Raw genomic sequence first — 14112 nt, forward strand, 5'->3', positions numbered from 1 at the left:
ATAAGACCTTTTTCAAATTTGGCACAAATGTCCCCTTGGAATCAAGGATCAACTATTTAGATTTTTGGTTGTCAAAGGTCAAAGGTCAAGGTCAATAATACTTTGCATCCATCTCATTCTCATGAACCCGCTTTCTCACAAACACCCAGAGAGAATTTCTGCTTATTTTGCAAAAGCATCTACTTGGACTGAATGATGAACTGATTAGATTTTGGTGGTCAAAGGTCAAGGTCAGTGTGACTTTGTCTGTCTCATTCTCATGAGCGCGATATCTCAAGAACACCTGGAGGGAATTTCTTCAAATTTGGCACAAACGTCCAGTTGAACTGAGGAATAAACATTAGAGTCTGGTGATCAAAGGTCAAGGTCACTGTGACCTCACAAAACATGCCTTTGGCCATAACTCAGTAATTCGCATGCAACTTAAAACACAACTTAACACAAATGTCTAAAAGGATATAATGAGGAAATGATGACATTTTTATCCAAAAGGTCAAAGGTCATCTTCACTGTGACATCATAAAGTTCTGTATAAAACACTTTCCTGGCTGTTACTCATCGTCATATTTCAGGAACAGAAGGGGAGACATTTGGTCAGATACTGAACTGGTGACACTAATCTTGAAACTGTGCTGACTGGACAGATCCTCTGTGGTGCTGGGGGGAAGATGTGTGTGAAGCATCTATGTTTTCACACACTTGCATGTAAACTGTAAGAGAAACTTGACAAGTGTGCAGAGGCGTACAGCCGCAGGGCATTTCCAGTGTAGCATCTGGGTTTTTCTCCCAGCCACTTATCAAGACCATGAAATGCATTCCAGGAAAACATGCTGTTACACCACTGGCTTACAGGAAATGCCCCGTATGGTACAGTAGATCATTAAACCACAGATAACACTGTAATGCTGTCCCCAATACTGTTAACTACTAAGCCAATGGACACGAAACTAACTGCAATTAAGCATGAATGTTTTTTTGGAGTGTACCTGTGTGTGTACTGTAACCCTGAATGAAAAAATTAAACAGCTTGAATTAAAATACAGATATTAAGCGTTCCTGATTAACTGTTTCTAACCATGATCTGGAACGATACTGCAGATTCCCTCTCAACAAACACATGACAGCTACTGTACATTCACTTACATAATCAGATTGAGAGTCAGGACAGATCAGCGCAAAAAAAAAAAGGGATAAACCACCATTCACCGAAACTCATTGAGTTCACTAATGAGAGAAACAACAGCTGCAAATCCTCTTTTTTTTCTTTTTAAGAGAAAGCCGACTAAGGTCCTCATGTGCTTCTCTGTTCTTACCAGAGATTTTATTCAACTTGTGGACCATTTCTTCTGGATAGTACTGTATTTTCTGTAAATCATACTGGCTGTATGTGGTGATTTAATTCAAAGAATACACTGTGTGTGTATTTTTGAGTTTTGGTGGCATAGCTTCAACAAGGTGCTGGAAACATTCCTCAGAGATTTTGGTCCATATTGACATGATGACATCACAAAGTTGCTGCAGATTTGTCGGCTGCACATCCATGATGTGGATCTCCCGTTCTACCACATCCCAAATGTGCTCTATTAGATTGAGATCTGGTGACTGTGGAGGCCATTGGAGTACAGTGAACTCATTGTCATGTTCAAGAAACCAGTTTGAGATGATCTGAGCTTTGTGACATGATGCGTTATGCTGCTGGAAGTAGCCATCAGAAGATGGGTACACTGTGGTCATAAAGGGATGGACACAGTCAGCAGCAATACTCAGGTAGGCTGTGGTGTTTAAACCATGCTCAGTTGGTACTAAGGAGCCCAAAGTGTGCCAAGAAAATATCCTCCACACCATTACACCACCACCACCAGCCTGAACCGTTGATACAAGGCAGGATGGATCCATGCTCTCATGTTGTTTACACCAAATTCTGACCCTACCATCTGAATGTCGCAGCAGAAATACAGACTCATCAGACCAGGCAACGTTTTTCCAATCTTCTATTGTCCAACTTTGCTGAACTGTAGCCTCAGTTTCCTGTTGTTAGCTGACAGGAGTGGCACCTGGTGTGGTCTTCTGCTGCTGTAGCCCATCTGCTTCAAGGTTGGACGTGTTGTTGGTTCAGAGATGGTCTTCTGCAGACCTTGGTTGTAACCAGTGGTTATTTGAGTTACTGTTGCCTTTATTTCATCTTGAACCAGTCTGGCCATTCTCCTCTGACCTCTGGCATCAACAAGGCATTTTCACCCAGAGAACTGCTGCTCACTGGATATTTTCTCTTTGTGGGACCATCCTCTGCAAACCCTACAGATGGTGTGTGTGAAAATCCCAGTAGATCAGCAGTTTCTGAAATACTAGCTCCAACAACCATGCCACGTTCAAACTCACTTAAATCACCTTTCTTCCTCATTCTGATGCTCAGTTTGAACTTCAGCAGGTTGTCTTGACAATGTCTACATGCCTAAATGCATTGAGTTGCTGCCACGTGATTGGCTGATTAGCTATTTGTTAGTGTGCAGTTGAACAGGTGTACGTGTGTTAAGTGTGAGAGCGCAGTAAAGGACACTTGATCACATTTCTGCATACTTTATTTTGTCAAGGAGAAATCATTCAAAAAGAACAAAGTTCCTGAATACTCTGAATATTGTATGAGTATCGTGAGTTCATGTTAGTTTCCCAGGAGGCATTCATATTTTGTTAATTATCGACAGTACTAAATATTTCATGGGACCCACTTTTTCAGCTAAGTATGTATATTTATTTATGTTTAATTTAGCCGCAGCTATGTCGTGTTTATAGAACTGTAGATCCTTAAGAAAGAAATTTTCAATCTTTTTTTGTGGAGAGAGAAATTAAACCTATTTCACAGCGCTATATTTAATGCCTTGGTGAGGAAAAAATAGGACATGTATTCAAAACTTATGAAGGATCTTCAGGAGAGTATAAAACTGGATATGTTCAGTGAGATCATAATTATAATCATAAATTATGAACTGTGTACTGCTTAGTGACGTTTTTGATATTCATAGTCCAAGAACTCACAAATAAAAAAATTCTGAACTGAGAAAAACATTCAATGTAAAACAATAAACAATCTACGCTGTGTGATGCACATACTCTATTCTCTATATGCGAGGTGAAGCACGTGTTGTTTTTGTTCCTCTGTATATTAAAACATCCGACTGCTCTGACCCGTCTGCCTTACAAATACAGTATCCGTGTACACAATCAACAGGTTGTCATGTAGAATGCTTACACATTGATTTGGAAACCTTTTCCTTAGGAAAAAGAATAAACAACTTTACCATGCAAGGAGGTAACAGGTATTATCAACTGCAAATTGCTCTGAGGATGTTGGAAAAAATATACAGTATATACTGGAACCTTTTTTTTTTAAAGACACACTTCAGTAAATCCAAGATAATGCACAAATGACATGCTTTTGCATAGAAAATGGTGGAAATTGTGTGGAGGTTGACAAATGAGAGTCCAGGAAATAGGACGGGGGAAATACAGCACACATTGACAATCTCCAGCAGAGTCTCTTTGAACACTGTAAGAAGTTGCATGTCAGTATTTTTATATTCCAGTGGAAGTGTCAGTGAGTCTGCCCTTGAAAGAGTTTAATCTGTGAGGTCCAGACACCACGACTGCTCTGTGCTCTGAGTCTGGAAGCCAATGCTAGACCGTCGCGATGATGCACTCTCACTGTCCCTGCTCTCCGTAGAGCCCCCGTTCCCCAGTAGGCACTCCAGACTGGTGTGTTCTATGGCAGATGGGTGGCCCAGTGGAAGGTGGGCCTCCAGAGCATCCAATTGCGGTGATCCTGAATCTAGAGAGGATCCAAGAGCTTGGCCTGTCAATGTGGGCAGAGAGGTGGACACAGAGCGAATTGAGGGGTTTGAGTCCTCAATTTGGAAGATAGAGGTGTCCTGGATGAGATTATGGGATGGTGGGGCAGACATCAGAACACAAATTTCCTCATGTGAGGCTTGTGACAGGCAGAGATGGGGGTGAGAAGTGGGTGAGGAGTCCAACAGGCTGTGTGTTGATGTACCTGTGGGGGCACCAGACAAAAGGCAAGAGTATTCATCACTATCACCGGGAGGCTGCAGGCACAAAGTGGGCTGGGACTGGCTGATGTTGGTTGGGCTAGCACTGAGAGGTCTGTTGTCAGAGTCTTCATGCCCAGCATGAGATGCGAGACCAGGGTGGAAGCCTGGGCTGACGCTAAGAGAAGACGGGCTGGTCCACAGATGCGTGGTCATGCTCTCAGAGCTGTGACATGGGCCTAACCTGGTTTCAGAGTTTACAGAGAGGGACGGACAGGAGTTGGCAGGTGGACTAGAGGATTTAGGTTGATGGTGGCTCTCTGTTTGGGATTCAGCAGCTCCACTGTAGCTCCAGTGTCCAGCAGGTGGGACACTTTGGTGGCCTTCGTGGCTCGCTGGATCGGTGTGGAGGTGGTAGGCTGAAGCTTGGTTGAAGGGCATGCCCGTGTTGTGGGCTGTGGGAGGGCCGGACACTATTTGGATGCCATATGGGTATGAGGGGAGAGAGGTTCTGTAGTGATGCACAGACATGTGGGCCTGGAGGAGATGCATCATGTGGTGCAGGCCCTTGGCGAGCTCAGATACTTCCTGGTTTAATGTGCCCATCTGTGTAGACAGAGTGCACAAAGTTTAGTCATGACATTTAAAAGACTAGCAGCATATAATAACAGCAGCATACCACTGCTACTGTTATTATTATTAATCATACTTCCAGTATCATTACTGCCATTAATGTTACTATTAATATCATTGTATTACAGTCACTGCCACTGTTATTATCATCAGTCATATTTCTGTATTATTACTGCTGCTATTTCTATTATTAAAGGTTCTGTATTTAACTGTCAGATAATCTAATCTATATCAAGCTGTCGCAGTAAACATGGAGCCCACACTGTAACTAACTACACTCCCTGAAGACATATTATAATATTTTTGGAAAAATGAGACAGTGATTCCAGAGAGAAGCAGACAGAGGGGTCTACAGTCTGTGTTTGAAGGATATATCCAGGATGTCAAACTGACTCAGCAGCAACAACAGGTTAAAAAGACAAAGATAGTTAGAAGCTAAAGCCGAACTATAGGCTACAGATCACAGTGTGAAAGTGAACCACCACATCACTGCTGATCGCCACACAAGACAATGAATATAAAGGGAAACTTTGCTGATACTGAACCAGCTGTGTGTCATCGCAGTGTGTGCCCACAATATAGAATTTTTTATTGTAAACATGCAGGCAACTAGTCGACTAACTATCTGTTACTAATACTGTGTTTAATGTTATCGTTGCAGTGCATCTCTGTCTCTCACAACCCAAACAGCAGAGGCAGATGGCCACCCATCACAGTCTTGGTTCTGCTCGAGGTTTCTGCCTCAGCAATTAGGTTTTTCCTTGTCAGTGTTGTATATTGTGCTCGCTCTTGGTGGGAATTGGTCTGACTCGTTCGGTCTCTGTGACGTAAAAGTGTATTTCTGGACCTGCTCTATATGAAAAGTGTCCTGAGAAAACTTTTATGATTTGGTGCTATATAAATAAAACTTGGCTTGACTTGATAATCTGTCCTACCTTGCACATTCTATTATTATACCAAGCAAACGTGTGCAGCTTCAAAGTACAAAAAAAATGCCCAATTAAGTCTCCAGCACGGTGACAAATTAATCAGCTTCTATCTTTGAGGTTTCGTATTGGATTCTTTCCAGATATAATTATCTGATGACCTCTTAAAAGAGAAACAAACCACTTTTAATCTCCGCTATGACTCTAAGAAATGGCTTCTTATGTGGCAGTGAAATCCAGCGGGACACAGACTGAGGGAACTGACGCAAATAGGGAAGAAAGCAGAAAGAAAACTGGGAATAAGGGAGTGAAACAAGAGGGAAAAGGGGCCAGAGAAAGGCCACAAATAGAGCAGGGTTGTCATCTCATGTGTTTTTTTTCTTCAGATTGCCGAGTCAGCATTCCAGGCTATCCTCTGCATTGCAGAAGTGCCCTGCTGATTAATTAATATCGACTTCAGACAGCACCTACCTGGGCCCATCTGGATCCTCTTGCTGCACCTGCTTTCACTTTTATTTACATTCAAATAAAGAGTGCAGGGGCAGACTGAGATACAAGACAGGAACTGAGTCTACTTAAGGTAAATGTATCCCCATGGCTGACACTGAAGGAGATGACAGAAATCTATCTAGTGTGATGAGTCTCTGCTTGTTTTCATGGTCTGCGGAACTCATATTTTAATGTCGAACTAGCGCACTGGTTATATTTTCTAATCAAAAATTCATCAGTGCTTGCTTACTTAACAGACAGACGACAGACGGAGTGATGAGACGGATACGAAGCAGAGTTGATTCAGATCTGTGAAGCTAAATTACTTTTGGTGCAATCAATTTTAATTCAATGTTATTTATTGTGCCTTACCTTTTGGTTGAGTTGACTGATGCTCTGTCTGACCTCCTCTGTCTCCAGCAGCAGGGTGGCATTAGCTTGCGGGGAGTCTGAGAAATGAGGAGAATACAATAAGAAGCTGACTCAGTAGCACACAACCACCGAGACGATTTATCCTTATTAATGTGAAAGAAAATTGGGATGTGTGACTCCAGAGGACACCTTATTACATACTGCACGTGTTTACACCAATCATCCACGACATTAAAACCACTGACAGATGATCATCTCATTACAATGCAATGTTCTGCTGAGAAACCTTGAGTCCTGGCATTCATGTGGATGCCACTTGACACACTCCACCCACTCAAACACCACTGCAGAACATGTACCCCCCCCCACCCCCACCCCCCCATGGCAACGGCACTCCCCGATGACAGTGGTCCTCCCAGTGGGGCTCTGCAACTAGACACACGACAAAAACTGCTCAGTAATGGCCCAAGGAATGAGACAAAGAGCTCATGACGTCAGCCTCCAAAATTCCCCAGATCCAAATCTGATGGATCATCCGCAGGGCGGACTGGTGCTCCAGAGGTCCTGTGTCTGTGCCTTGAGAGGTCAGAGCCAGGTCCGATATACAGTGGGGCCTCTAACCTGCTGAGGCGTGGACACAGGACCTCTGGGGATGTCCTGGGGTGTCTGGCACCAGGGTGTTGATGGCGTATCCTTTGAGTGCTGTGGGTTGCGAGGCTGCATTGCATTGCCATTAGGGTGTGCCGCTGCCATGAGGGGATGTACTTTGTCTGTAATGGTGTTTGTGTGGGTGCTGTGTGACAAGTGGTATCCACTGTAAAGAGATTATCATTATTATTCACTTCAACTGTCAGTGGTTTAAATGTTGTGACTGATTAGTGTACAGTGTATGGATGCATATGTGCATGTACGTACACCCGAATATTACTTTAAATCACTGAAAATTACTGCCCAAACATAATGCCGCAGAGCTACTGCAGTGGAAGGTGTAAGACATTATGTCTGGCTTACAAACACTTTGTAGAAAGTGTCTTTATTGTATGATACTGCTGCAGTATGTTGGATCTACAAGAAGGAGGCTTGCAAAGACCAGTGTGACAGCAGACAGACCACAGCATTAAAACTATGAAGACCCAATGACACACAAACTAGAAACAAGCAAAACTACATGCAAGCAATCCTCCGGGAGGCGCTGTAGGATGGCCAGAACAACTAAAAACAAATCAGGAGCTTCATCCCACACCACAGTTTTTAAAAACACTTTCCTTATTTAGAAAGCTGTATTACACATAGGTTGTTACTGTGTAGTGTTCTACATCACTGCTGCCAAAGCACTCGTTACACTAGAGTAAATTAGTTGGACTTAAACTGAACTGAATGTGATATTCATCCCGGGGTGATAGTGATCAGTGAAAAGCTCAGGTCAGAGGATCTGTGCGCTGCTTTGACCTCAGTTGTCCTTGAACATGTTTTCTGACTCTTTGGACAGCTGGCTGTCATTTCATTCCTCTGTGCTCTCATATTTCCCCCCAGAAGGAGGCAGGGCAGCTTTGTTGTATCCACTGTTTGAACTCTTGAGTTTACCTCCAGCCATCTGGCACCCAGGTGACCCTCGTAGTTGGGGGTGGTTCGGTTTACCTTGGGTGCTGCCTCCTGCGCTGGCTTTCGGCCCACTGTGCTCCACGTTGAAGTGGAACGTGTGTCCGTTGTCTTCGATGCCGTCTACAACCCTGGCGGGGAGGGGTGAGGAGGAGGGAAGCTGGAGTTAATGTAACAGTAGAGCTTTTTCAATTATCATTGGAGCCAGCAGACGACCCAGGAATGTGCCATGAGAGCTGCTGCTGGCAGACGCCCATGTGGGTTTGAACATGAGGAGGAGAGCCCAGTCTGGAGGGCGGACACCTGAGCTCTCTGAACCAGCACTTACCCATATCTAGGACTTACTGGATGACTTAGGGATACATTATGAATACAGATGGTTGGGGCAGGAGGATAGGGTGCATTAGTAATGAAATGCAGTAACATCTGCTGAAATATGCAATGCAAATACACTCCATTTACATTAAGTGGATCATGCAGGTTTCTATGGCATGACTTTATGTGTCCTTTACTGCGGCACCTTACTTAGATCATCTCAGACACTCTAATGTGGCCACAACTAGGGTGAATAATAAAACATAACATGCTACAGAATCCAGTGAGATGCTGTGTATCACACAGTCAGTTTAAACCAAAACAAACACAAAACAAGAGGCATCAAGGTCGAAGTGCACCCCATTGTCTTTTTTGTTGAAGCCTGCCTTGATCAGACAGAACTCTTTTTGCAGCGTGCTGCATCCTTTTTAATTGTTGCTAGGCAACCACTCAATTGCCTGTCCTTAGCTTTGGCGCTACTTTGCTGTGAAGTAAACTTAGAGGGAAACGAAGACATATATGGGTCCATGAGACCTTTGGAAAGTGGAGAAATCACAGGAAGTACCTCCTGCTGATTCAGGAGCTTCGCCTGGATGATGGTCGGCTTATTTTAGGATGAGTCGGGGACAGTTTGACAATCTGCTGTCAATCGTCAGGCCTAATTGCAGCTGGAAAACGTTAGAAAGTAGCTGAGGCTACAGTTTCTTAAGATATGTCTTGGAGGTTGCCTGGGGAGGCCATGAAAGTGAGCTCACATTAGCTTCACACAAACCATGTACACTACCAATTGTTGTCATCGCCACCACAGAAGGCCCGCCTCTCAATTTATCAGACAAAAATGCGAGGCACTCAGCAACGCAAAATCAGCAAGCAAAACGCTTCAGTCTCATTGAAAACCAGGCTGCTAAAGCACACTGTCTGATTGGGGCTTTAGAAAGGTGCACTGTTTCCTCTATCATATAGCTAGTATACAGTAGGTAAAATTATTAGAAACACTTTGCAATATAGCATCACCTCAAACTACTGACTCAAACTGTACTAACACATTTTGGCCAACCAGCTACCAACATTCAAAGATAATGATGTAATTTAGACTCTAATAAGTTTTTGATGAGAGCGATCGCCGTACCTGGGACTAAGATCTGGGGGGCCAAAGCATGTGACAGTTGGGATAAGCAGCTTTGAAGGCTTCTGCTCGGCCCCCGACTCTCCCTGGGCTGAGGTTGAGGCTGGGTTGGCTGTAGCGGAGCTGTGCTCTTTTTTCGACGGTGGCTGCGGGGACGAGCTCTGCCCGTGGATGCCACGGCTGAGGTTTGGTGAACGGCAGCGTCGCAGGGCGTTGAACTGCCGCAGCTCATCCCCCAGGAGGTTCCCCAGGGAGGTGCGGCGAACGGGGCTGCTGAAGTTGGGCAGCAGGAGGTTGCGACGGGAGCGGGTGGCCGGAGAGAGGTGGAAGGTGTCATCAGTGTCATCACCCTTTGTTTCCACGATGGAGGGGAGCCTGGATTCCTGCAAAACAGCAAATACAATACGCAGCATTATCAACTGTATGCTTTGTAATAAATACATTTCTCACTATCAAGGGGTGCATTAATCATAAAAGTGCCTGATTTATGTTTGAAGTATAAACTCATACCCTCTTAACCATCACTTAGGACCCACTAGGAGTGTGTGGCGGTGTATTTATCTGCAGAGACTCTACCCTCTGCCTGTATTTTCGGGACTTTCATGGCTGTGTACCCCAACAGTGCTCAGGTGAGGTTGGGGCTTTATAAAAGGTAGAAACCAGATGCCAGACTGTAACTAGCAGGCATTCAAAATGCAGAAAAAATACACAAATAATAAAACAAATCGCCAAACAAGTGAATCTGAGGTTGACTTTTCTGTGTTTTCACACAGTAACTGACAAAACTACATAGTAGCCCTTTTTAGTGTGACAACTTGACAAATTCAAAATGCCACTCACAATACATAAATAATTTCATGAGTAATCTGGCACATAATAACCCTTTTAAGCTGCTGATGGGGAGCAATTATTGTGTTATTTGGATTTTAATGAGATACAGCTGATGATGTTTCAATCACATTATTCTAATCCAGCTACAGATCTATTACGTTCAGAACACGGCTGCTTGAGTGCCTGTGAGTAAAAACCACTGGCAACTTTTAATGGCAGAGATAAACAGAATTCTAATAAGATGAAGTAATGCAGGGAGATAAACATACAGTACGTACTGTGGTGTGGAAAGTAACTCACAAGGTTTCCCATTAGTAGAGCTACTGACCCAGTTAGCGAGCTAACTGCGAGGACTGAGCTGCTCTCTCTGCTCCAAATGAGTTTCAACCTGTAGGGGAAGTCCTCTCACAAGCCCTTACACAGCACTCACCAGCGATACAGTATATCCCAGAAAAACACGAGGGTTTAACCCTAAAAAACACCCACTAAAAACCTGTAATTGATATGCATGACACAAATGCGCCTTTGACTATAATTGCGTGGTGGTCCTGCCTACTCTGATAGAAGTCAAAACAAGAACTCACGTGGGGAAGTCTGGGTGACCTTGAAAACCTGCTGAGGCCCTGCAGTCACAAAAAGAAAGCAACAGGGATTACAAAGGCACATCCTCAGGCAAAAATACTGATTTATTCAACCTTATATCCTCTTTGTTAAACCTTGAAAAATGATAATGAACCCTCGGAACGACACATTTGGAAATTTAGAGCACCCTGTGGAGATTAGCAAACAAAAGTCATGTCTACATTCAGTATTACTTGTTAAAACATAAAGTGCGTATCCCTGATGTTTGGGCCTTGTTCAGACTGCCAGCCCCAATAGTTTTGTATTTTTTGGCATATCCAGATTGTATTCAGATTCATTTTTAGGAAGTCTTAACCCCATGAAATGCGTCTCTGTCCGAATGCTCTGGCTGCTCAAATTGAATTCACAATGATGATGTCATATACAAGAGTGAAGCAGATCCATGCTGCTACTAGCAGAGCGCTAACGAGGACAACATGAAGAACAACAAACTGTGGACAGACGCCAAGATAAACTGTCTGGAGCTCAAAATGATTGACCTCTATATGTCATATGTCTGCATTGGAAAGCTGCGTCACCAGCGTTGCTAAAACATTTGCAGAGCTGATTTTTTAAGCACTCTGAATCCAGCATATCTTGGCATGTTACCACCACCTGTTGATCAGTGGAATATGTGACACTGGCAGCTCCAAGTTGCAACGAAGAGGTCAAAATCTCCACAGGGAACCTTTAACGTATTTTGGCGATGCCTTTACATTTATAAAAATGTGTAGAATTCAAACTTGTTATTTATGATTTATCCACTAGAGCTATGTAAATGATCTTGGCCAGTGATGAAGCCACACAAGCTGCAACACATAACTGATCCTTTCCCCCCGACTGCAGTGGGAATCCAGCGCAAGTTTGTCTTTCTGCTGGCGTGTGGAGAAGTTGCTAGCAATTTAGCATAATCACCAGCTGGATGGCAAATGAAACTGTGGTAGTGTGAAGTCTTCCCTCGTGTGTGAAAAATGTGCTTCTGACAACATGGCTTAATGTGACAACACAAGCCACAGTCTATCGCTCCACTGGTACAGTGCCAGTAATGCTCTCTGATGCAGAAAGCCACCTCACCGTGGAAACGCATTAAATTTAGTCCTTCACTGAAGCACAATACTGTGTTTAAAAATCAGCACCACTAAAAGGCAATTAAAGCAAAAATATAAGCCCAGCTGTGAAACTTCATCTCCTGCTGCATCTCCTCAGAGCTCGTGCTACTACAGAGGCAGAGGGGACAAATGTGTGGGTCTATTCAAGGCAGGGACATATTCTGCTCATAAGGAAGACTAACCCTGGGGCAAATGATTAACTACCCAGCCAGAGTTATTAGGACCAAATGACAGTAATTGAATATCAGTATCAATTAATGGGGCACAGATGCTGTAAGTGTCCCACATATCAAAGTGGGTTTGCAAGGACATAATTGAAGGACTATCTCGTGTTTGCACATGAAATGAACAGACCTACTTACAGAACGGCATACATGTGCACACAAGAGTATGTCAGGGCTTTATGTGATACGCAACTGGCCTCATGAGTTCAGTTTTTGCTACAAGAGTCTGGAGAGTGGAGAACACCAGCCTTTTCTATTAGATGTACCCTCATATTCCTATCAGATGAAGTCTGGTGTCCCTTCATCAGCACCACCCATCAGTTTCCATATGTGTTCATTTGAATTACAATATTCTACCATATTGTTATCATATTTTTTCATGCAATTAAACTGTCAAAGTTTGGGTTAGTTTTGTCGAGTTGGCATTTGTACTACAAGTACTTAATACTACTATATACTATAGTATATACTACTGCATATTCAATACTTTTAGTTAACTCTTTCAGCCCTTTATCCTTTACTTTTATTCATGCATGTGTGATAGTTATTTTTGGTTACTATTTGAGGTGTATTATAATGATCTTTACCTACTATTTACGCATTTACACATTAACTTTAGTTAACGGTTTAGACGTTCTGCTCACTTGCAAACTACTTTTAACACACTCTCAATTGCAACACATTGCGTTTAAGTTACAGCTGGCTCAATATATGGTACTGTAGGGCTCAACATCAGAGTTTATCTGGTTGCCCAGGGCAGGTAAAAGGCCTGTTGGGCTAAAAAAAATATAAAAATAAAATTAAAAATTAAATACAAATAAAATGAAAAAAATAAATAAATTAAACTAAATTAAATTGAATTGAATTAAATTAAATTAAATTAAATAACATAATTTTTTCCTACAGAAGTGATGATGGAAGTAGCTAACGAGGAAGCCATCTCACTTCATTCTCATCTCTCTTGAGGATGGACTGGGCACTTGGAAATAACAGCAAAGCAAAGTTGATGAACTGTAGCGCAAGCGCGCGTTTCAATTATCCTGGAAATGACAGTTTAGTTGGGTTGTGCTAGAGGATTTTGGCTAAATTCAAACTATGTATGGCACAGTATACCACAAGTTTAAGAGCAAAGCGGATACAACCGGGTTATTTATGAAGACATTTGACTTGTCTTCGTTTTTACGTCATCACCACTGATAAACAAGTCAAGTCAAAACTGACGTAGGGCAAGTATCCACTTTTGAGCCACTTTCCCAACTGGGCATGTCAACATCAACATTGAACCCTGTATGGATATTTGTATTTTTCACTTTCTAATCAATTCTCATAGCATTTTTTCCAAATTAGTTGAGTTACACCACAATATTACCATGTACACCCTACTACAGAAGCACCCCCTTGGGTACAGGTACCCCTGTTTGGGAACCACTGGTCTAGAAAGCACTGACAGTGACAGTCAACCGAGAACACAAGAGGGTAAATCATCTTAAACCCGGTGTTACAGGTGTAAAATAAAGGAAAATAGAGCACTTATTTACACATTTAGTTACAAACTGATATTGATGGTTAAGTTTGGGACAAATTGAAGTTTCTAGATAAAATAAAAAAAACTTCAGCACACCCCACTGACAGCTGACTGAATGTAAAAACATCCAGTCAAGTGTAGGAAGAGTTCATCCCGGCATTTCTCAGAGAGAGAGCTGTCTATGATCTATTGTACTGAACGGGTACTTTAAATGACACTGTCACCTAGGATAGCTGTTGTGACATTTTTTTGTCATCTCCTCTCTGTACTCCTTCAGCCCACTCCCGGTTGGTATTTTT

At 42.8% G+C, this 14112-nt stretch overlaps 1 protein-coding gene across 3 annotated transcripts in view; it reads right to left on the reverse strand.

Annotated features, from left to right (window-relative positions):
• Nucleotides 1–2654: 2654 nt before the first annotated feature.
• LOC125881185 (potassium voltage-gated channel subfamily H member 4-like) overlaps nt 2655–14112 on the reverse strand; it is a 64361-nt gene continuing 52903 nt past the window's right edge. For 2 of the 3 annotated variants that reach the window (XM_049564223.1, XM_049564226.1), the window contains exons 12-16: nt 10919–10957; nt 9507–9886; nt 8102–8193; nt 6464–6540; nt 2655–4649 (exon numbers count right to left, since the gene is read on the reverse strand). In XM_049564223.1, coding sequence (XP_049420180.1) covers nt 3615–4649; nt 6464–6540; nt 8102–8193; nt 9507–9886; nt 10919–10957 — 1623 coding nt within the window. In that variant the 3' untranslated portion in view covers nt 2655–3614. The remainder of the gene's footprint in view (nt 4650–6463; nt 6541–8101; nt 8194–9506; nt 9887–10918; nt 10958–14112) is intronic. The other variant, XM_049564224.1, reaches the window with a different exon arrangement.

This window comes from Epinephelus fuscoguttatus, linkage group LG20 (assembly GCF_011397635.1).
Source record: "Epinephelus fuscoguttatus linkage group LG20, E.fuscoguttatus.final_Chr_v1".
In the NCBI taxonomy this organism is placed as follows: Eukaryota; Metazoa; Chordata; class Actinopteri; order Perciformes; family Serranidae; genus Epinephelus; species Epinephelus fuscoguttatus.